Genomic DNA, 8,276 nt, shown 5'->3' with positions numbered 1-8,276 from the left:
AGAGTTAATGCTGACAAGGATTTGAAGGCTGGCACTTTGACATTATTTTTTACAGCAACCAGAGTGAGGAGTCAAATCTCATTTTAATAAGTTTTTATGGGTAATAATAGCTTGAACTTCATTTTAGAACTGAATCTGGTTGGAATTAATGCCAAAAGTTCCATTAGTGCATCTCCAAGGGAGAAATTTTTTTTTTAGTTAGTGATGATATAAATGATATAGAGAGATGGAGGAAGGTAGGAACCATATATTTGCTTCCTTTTTTTTCATTGGTAAAGCATTAGAGTAAAAACTGGGGGTTGTCATTTCATTCCAATCAATCCATCTACCCAAAAGGAAGAGGAGGGGCAGCAAATACAATGACTGTGAAATTATAGACTATATAGTACAACAATATGTAATCACCAAACATCCTGGACAGGTCACCACAATGATACAAAAAGAAGGAAAAATTGCAGACTGAAAGTTGAGTTTTTATGCCTGTTTACTAATAACAGTAAGGAAAAGATGATAAGGCAAAAAATTAATCATGGGAGCACAGAGTCTTAAACATTCCTATGGTGGTGATCGACCCTTGAGGAAGCGCCAAGGCCCTGTTCCAGTCCCCATCCTGCAAGTGTAGAGTCCAAAATCAATTAGTGATGATACTAATTATGAACCGGGTGTTGGAAGAGGTTTCAAATTCGAATCTCTCTTCCATTGATAAAAGAAAAGTAAGTACATAAAAAATAATTACCTCCATACACCAGCAAATGCACGCAGCGCCATATAAATGGTTAAAGCAATCCAAATTCCAACGAAACCATGGGATTTGGAGAGAAGGAACAAGGATACAATGCTTGCTATGGCCACCAGAACCTGTGAGAAGGAACAAAGAATTTGGTTTGAAGAATTAGTAACAGAATTTGTGAAAAGGGAATTCAGAAACATCAACTGTAAAACTTGTAGTATTTTTTATAGTGTGGTAAATGGTTTACAAGAGACTTGCCAAGGAGTATGCAGAATAAGCAAAGTCAGATGCTCCAAAGTTCACACCATCAAAGACAAAAGACAGTGAATTGATCGGTTGTGTGGCTGCTACAAACTGATGGATAGAAAACAATTTAGTTTGAAGATTCTTTCATCATTCAAAAAATTATTGAGAAAGAGAGAGCTTTTAGATGAGCTAAAATTATATACCGGGAGGCCAATCCTTATAAGGTGCAAAACATTAACATCTCTAGAAAAGATTCCAGCTCCAAAGTACAAACCAATTCCGACAATAAATGCAAGCCCCACACCTAGGACAAAGCTCATCTGCACAAATATTCTTCCACAAATTAAAATGCTGATTGTTTCGCAAAAGTAGAACGCAACGAAATTGTTAAAAAGAAATAGTAGGTTAGTTATAAACTTCAAGTCCTGAATGGTTTATAGATAAATAGCCTCTGCTGCTATGTGTACAAACTGAAGTACCTGTAATACCCTGGTTGCGGTAGCTGTGGCCTTCTTGTAGTCTTTCTCAGCAAATGCACATGCTAGAATAGCCTAAAGAGCAGGGGACAATGACACAAAGATTGTTTGAGTACGAAGCTTACTTACTTGCTACTAAAATAGCTGTAAGTCACTCGAGATGATAAATGTTTAAATAGGGAAAAAGAAAAAAGAAATACCTGCCCTGCAACAGCCAAGCCATCAGCAAGAAGAGATGATGTCAACCAAACCTGCAGGCAAGTCTGAAATGCAGCCATAGGAGTTGGACCTTCCCGTGCTGCCAGCGATGCTGCCAAGGTCACACAGAATGTCACGGCAACCACCCTAGCCAACAACAGAGTACCTGTAACCAAGCATAAAAAAATAAAAATTAAACAGAAGCCAACCAAGTAAGAATTATATATGTATGTATGTAAGAACAATAGTGATATAAGAATTGAGCTCATTACCATTCCTCAGAAACCGACCAAACTGCAAATCTTTAATACTTGGAGGTAAGAGATCAATTTTTGTTGTTAAGATTATGAAGAGTACCAGTGCCATCAAGTACCTAAAACGAATAAAAAAATTTAATCTTAGCAAAGATGCATCAAATAAGATATTAAAGTACAAACAGTACTTCAATAGCGGCCGTAAATATGAAACAATAAAAATAATACCATGACAAGGGTCACACTACTCACTGTGAAAGAACATGTGCAATAGCTGCACCTCTGATGCCCAAGCCACAGACAAAGATGAGAAGTGGATCCAAGGCAATGTTAACTGCATATCCCGCAACTGGATACGAAAAAATGAAACAAATAAACCCGATTAAGTAGTAAGAAGAATTGGCAATTACTACAGGTTTTTACTTATATACAGTATGTTTTTTGGCCTACCAATGACATATAAAGGAGTTTTGGTATCCTTAAAACCTCGGAAGATCCCTTGCATGGCCAATGTGAGAAGAACTGCAGGTGCACCAATTGATCTTATTCTCAAGTACTTATGTGCTGGGGCTAGCATAGGGGAATCCTGCTCCATGAGAAGAGCTGTAATTATTTCCCTCATTCCATAATGATCTTTGAAGTAAAAAAAATGTTATTAAGGTCAGTTGATTAAGCCTGCCTTTTGGGTTAAGGTAAATGTTTTAATTCTTTAGTTTTCTTTCTCATTGATTTGTTTCCATATCTTCAAATTGTATACATCTTCATTTGTTTATTATTAAAGCACTTAATAAAAGAAATATAAATCACTTACTGATTTCACACCCATGACGCCCAGGAGAACTTTGGCTGTAAACATGAGAAATATGGCTTGCAAAAGGCCAAGTATTGCTCCAAAGATGAGTGCTGTCGATGCTGAAGCAATATGTCGCTTCTGTTTCTTGATTTTTGCCTTCTTATTGGTGCTCATAAGATCAGAAGGGTGCTTGTCAACCGTTGTTCTCGAACCTAATCAAAAAATCACAATTACTAAATATCACAATGATAATATTATTCAAGATGTTTAGATCTCTGTGTTTCAATTTGCTTATCTGTCAGAGAGCTAGAGAATGAGTGAGGAAAGAGTACCATTTTCTAGTGGATCACTGTTTTTAGCAGCACCCTTCTCTGCCTTCTCAAGCTTAACATTTTCCGCTAAGGCTTTGTTTGCTTCACTGCTTTCAGGTAATCCGTTGTCTGAGCTCTCACCTTTCGCTTCAAGTGCACCTTTTCCCACCGCCACATGCTCATCATCCTCAGCAGAAGCCTCTTCCATCTTACTGTTTTCAGTTGAAAACTTTTCCAGATGCTTACCATTTTCTTTAGCTGTACCATTTGGTTTAGCAGCCCCTTTTTCCAAGTCATCAAGCATGTCTGCCTTTTGCAATTGCTTACCTTTTTCTGATTTGATGTTCATTTTTGCAACAGTATCTTCCTCAGCAACAAAGGAAGTTGTAATACTGACCAAAGGGAATATAGTAATTCTTGAAGCTTGATTGAACAGGGCAATAGATACTCCTGCTGCTGCAAGTTCCACAGGACCTATACAACCCCAAATTCATGTTTTTAAGTCACTCCACTTGAAACAAATATCACTCCTAATGTGAGTTCATAACCGTATATTTCGATGTCACACTATCTAGTGAATATTTCCAAACACCATACAATTGTAACTTATTGTGAACATGCAGACATAAATATGAACAAAACTGTCCTAAAAATTGAATCCTCCAAATTTAAGTGCTTCAAAACATCAAGAAAGCAAAAGGAAGCGTATGTACCTATGTGACCTATGAATGCCGTGTCAATCAAAGAAGCGACAGGATCAGCAGCTACAGCCAGAGCAGCAGGGAATGCAATCTCTAGTATCTCCTTACCAAGAATATCCCACTTGAAAACCCGCCTGCAATGAATTAATTCAAAGAAACCATATGCTAATAAGCAATGAGAAGGGAAGGCCCTATCAACCTTAATTTGAGACAGCGAAGGCTGCCCACAGAGCAGTAAATTAGAGAGAGAGCAAAGCACTAATTAAACATTGTAGACTTGAAACTGTACCTTGCATCTTTGAAGAAAACACCAACAGGTAACTTCCACTTGCTCACTGATTCATGCAAATCTTGCTCCTCAGCCATGCTTTTGTGTTGATACTGCAAGTTCAAAATGTTTCTGATGTGGTCAATTCAACTGAGCTTTTGATGTCACTTTAAAAATGCAGCTCTCACAAACTAAGCTCAATTTAACTCATATACCAAATGAAGTGCTCAGTTCAACACAGGAGAAAAAAAAAGGAGTGGGGGAGAAGAATATACCCTTCGATGTAAAATGAACTGTCAAATAAATTTGAGTTCAAGTTATAACAATGGCGATACCTCAGGAGTCGCTCAGATGTTGAAGAAGCTAAAATGCTAGCGCCTGAGAATTAACGCCAGGAGGGTGACACAAAGACACTACAAGTTGAAGGGAGATTTATAGTTGCATGACTTGGGGTCGGTGATAATAGAACCTTCCTCAGTTATGATGTTTTGTAGACTCATCAATCAATACAAGCCTTTAACATGATTTGTTTTTTGCTTTAAAAAAAAGTACAAAATTTTTTGTGAGAAATTCAAAGTTGGTGCAAATGACCTGCTAAACTTTGCTTGGAATGCGTGGGCAAGACACGTTGTATGAATTGTGTGCTCTCTTACTAACTAACTATGTTAGACCATTGCTATGTGAGGAACGGAAAGTAAAATCGGATTTTAATTTAAGGACCATTGTTATATTTTATTTTATTTTTTTAAATGGATTTTTTTTTTCCCATTTGTGTATGCTTGTACCAAATTTCCATTAAATAAGAATTTTTTCAAACTCGTATTAAAAAGAAAATTTTCTCTTATCAAACAGTTTAGTATGTTCTATAATTTAAATCAAATTGACAACTTAAATTTAGTATGTAATTTTACCAGACTGTGAATTTAAACCTTCCAATCTAGACAAAAATTGATAAGTTGGCAAGTAACATTCCAAATGTCTTGGAATGCTTAAAAAGCCTAATATGCGATTTTATATTCTCCTTAGGACTGCAATAACCGCAGCATAATATAGGTCCTGATATTTTCCTACCTACATCAAAGCATTATATGTGTGTATATATATAATAAAAAATTGGCATGTAATCAACATATAAATGGGTGAAGCTTTGGACTAAAAGTGTTTCCATTTGCCATTTGGCTAAATGGTATTAGGCAAGGACAAAAATTAGTATAAATAAACCTGTAAGCTAAGGAAGGAGTACAATGGCTAAACACAATGTAGAAGAGGGAAGGGACAAGGTAGGTGTGACCAAACTTGGATACTGCATATATACCTCCCTTGGGTTTTCAATCCCCTGATAGCACCACGACCATTACGGCAGGTGTCTTCTAATATCGAGTGCAAACAAAACTTAATTCTTATTTATCAGTCAAAATAAATCACACAAAAAGATTAGAGAGAGAGAGAGAGAGAGAGAGAGAGAGAGAGAGAGAGAGAGAGAGAGAGAGAGAGAGTGTGATCCTTATGTCCATGTCTGTGCGAAGCTTGCTTGAAAAAGAAGATTCGACCTGTCTTTTAAATGGGACTGGTTTAATTCTTAATGGAGGGCTATGGACTAGGTGGTGGGTTTGATTTTTGTCCTATTTCTAAAAGCTTGAACTTTTAAGATATGCGAGAGACTGTCACTTAATGGTTAATCTCTCCTTCTTTAATTTGCTTGTATTAAAAGGACTAAAAAAAACCTATTAAGAAGTGGATGAACAAGTGGATGAACAATTATCTTATATTTTAGGACACTCCCATTTTATGAGTTTTCATTTCTTTCTCGTATATTTCCTCATTAATTTATGTTAATCGAATCTAAAATCTCCTCAAACTAAGAAAAAAAACTACCATTAAACCAAATACTAGTTGATATTATATCTAGTATTAAAATTCCGTCAGTCCAAGTGAGGTACTCTTAATACAAGTCAGAATCAAACAAAGTTTAGGTGAATTAGACAGTGCATTCAGTGTACGTGTCTTACAATCATCAAATGTCTCGAGAATAGAAGAACTAACTTTATATAATAACCAATACATCGACAAAATAGAAAGGCAAAAAAAAAAAACCATGTTCATAAAAAGGAGTGAAACGAATTAAGGAGAGGTTTAGATGGATCTTTGGGAAGACATGAAAAAACAGGATTCAAAATGATCACATGATCATTAGAAGAGGGTTACAGTTACCCACAAAACTTGCATCCTTCATAGCTCTACCACCAGAGTTGTAAACCCCAAACTTCATTAACTAGTTCATATGACCATTCATTGAATCTATTGGTTAGCTCATAAGTACTTTTTAAAAAAATATAAGCAATATTGAAAGAGGGGAGAATCGAACCTAAGACTTAAGATGCAAAGATAAATAATCTTAATCATCTGAACTACAAACCTTTTATCCTTAGTTTTATTTTTTTCGAGAATCGCACTTAGCTTTATAAGTGTAGTAACATATTTTTATCAGTCATCATTATCCTTTAAACCCAAAGCTTTTAGTAATTTTTATTCCCAATTGCATCACACTTATCTAAACTTTTACCAATTAGACACCAGCTGAAAGGAAATATAATGCATAAGGTACCAATTAAAAGTTGATTAAAGCAAAATGCATATAAAAGGCAGTTAAATTTTTAAAAAAAGCCTCTAACAAGCGTAGAAGTTCGTGAGGAGAGACTAATAAAGAAGTATTTATACATATTTATTTAAAATTTTCAGAATTGTCATTTAAGCAAATTATCACAATAGTATACCATACATATTCTTTCAAGAAAAAATACTGTATATAGAATGGTGGATTTGGTCTCGCATGCGAGTAGTGGGATCTGCATAAGCAAGAAAAAATAGAATAAAAATAGCACGCAGCATTGTGATTGGGGATTTAGTTGGAGACACGTGGCTCATCCTTAGAGGTCACGAGAACTAATTGACAACTCTGTCACCCTGAGGAGACTGGAGAGAGGGCCTACAAACATTTTTAATTACCATTGACGACAGTGACATGAACCAAATAATTCCGTACTTGACCGTCCAGTACGGGATTCGTAGGTTCCAATAGTGTGGGGAGCACTTGTGTATTAGTGGCCCACAAAAAATCGACACGCAGGAAGCCCATTGTGGAAGGCCCACTATGGGAGAGCACGAGGAGCATCCAAATCCACTTCAATAAAACTTTGGGTTAAATTGTTGCGCGGCTTTTGTATAAGTTTCGTCAAAAAAAAAAAAAAAGATTTATTACACATATTTGACGAAATGCATTTGAATCATCAAGTAATAACAGTGTATCAATTTTATTTTTTGTTAAAGTTTGACGCAATGCATTCAATATGTACTTAAGAATTACGGAGAAAAAAAAGTTACGATATCGATGGATTTTCATGTAATGTATATATTAAAAAAAAACAGGTATGAGAAGCATGCATGCACAGAAGAAGAAGATGTTGAAAGCAAGAAATATACCAAATAAAGTAAGAGTATAGTAGACTGAAAGGCAAGAAACTTGCATACCTTTGCGCTTATTGTTCTTTGTGCTCTGAGAGATTGAGAGAGAGAGAGAGAGATAGCAATTGCAAATCAAGCTCTTTTCACCAACTTCCTTTTGCACACTTGTACACAGAGCCCTGCCTACGCTTTATAAGTACTCTTCCCTCACTTCTCTTATCTCTCCCAAATTAATAAAAAAATGGGTATATTGCTTAACCCACACACGCACACACGCAGACTCACAGACTCAGAGAGTGAGAGAGAGAGAGAGAGCGACAAACAAGGAAAAAGCTTTAGATTGAATATTGACTTGAATGACAGCTTTAGAATTTGGCCAAGGATTTGCATAAATTTAGAGGGGGGCTCACGAATATTCTGAAAGGTGGACAGTCCACCATGGAACGTAAGTTATAAAGTATTTATGGATTTTTCTATATATGATTTGTCCAACTTTGTGATGCAAAATGAAGTGCTGGTAACAATAAAACCTTTTTTTTCCCAAATGGGGGCTACGTAGGATTCCCAATATCCCCCATGCCTGGATTTCATTTCCTCCTGAGTCGTGACCTACTTTTTAAAACCGGCTACACATTATGAGCCATGCATATATGATTGGCTAATTCATCAACTAGGTTAATCAATGTACTTTTTTTTTCTTTTTAGATCCAAGTCCAACAAATTTGGTTTTTATTAGGTTTAACCCAGATCTTTTCTTTTGTTGATCTAGACCCATTAGCATTTGTACCTTATTTTTTTATTGCCCGTTTTGCCCCTTGAAATATATGTGGCAAAAAA

At 36.0% G+C, this 8,276-nt stretch overlaps 1 protein-coding gene across 3 annotated transcripts; it reads right to left on the bottom strand.

Moving 5' to 3' along the window:
* LOC18786991 (protein DETOXIFICATION 43) lies at positions 281–7,745 on the bottom strand. 3 transcript variants are annotated; one of them, XM_020558527.1, is made up of 14 exons: positions 7,506–7,745; positions 3,999–4,090; positions 3,722–3,843; positions 3,030–3,482; positions 2,716–2,909; positions 2,355–2,490; positions 2,157–2,253; positions 1,923–2,023; positions 1,653–1,816; positions 1,456–1,527; positions 1,180–1,296; positions 989–1,084; positions 737–858; positions 281–610 (listed from the first exon to the last, which is right to left on the bottom strand). In XM_020558527.1, exons 2-14 carry the CDS (start codon positions 4,073–4,075, stop codon positions 556–558), a joined length of 1,806 nt encoding a protein of 601 aa, XP_020414116.1. In that variant the 5' UTR covers positions 4,076–4,090; positions 7,506–7,745; the 3' UTR covers positions 281–555. The 3 variants fall into 3 exon arrangements, with proteins under 3 accessions (XP_020414116.1, XP_020414118.1, XP_020414117.1); XM_020558529.1 differs by lacking the exon at positions 7,506–7,745 and adding an exon at positions 4,313–4,355; XM_020558528.1 differs by lacking the exon at positions 7,506–7,745 and adding an exon at positions 4,253–4,326.

Source organism: Prunus persica, chromosome G2, assembly GCF_000346465.2.
Source record: "Prunus persica cultivar Lovell chromosome G2, Prunus_persica_NCBIv2, whole genome shotgun sequence".
Lineage (NCBI taxonomy): Eukaryota > Viridiplantae > Streptophyta > Magnoliopsida > Rosales > Rosaceae > Prunus > Prunus persica.
Note: the sequence above shows the minus strand (reverse complement) of the source record. Positions and strands in the feature narration are given on the sequence as shown.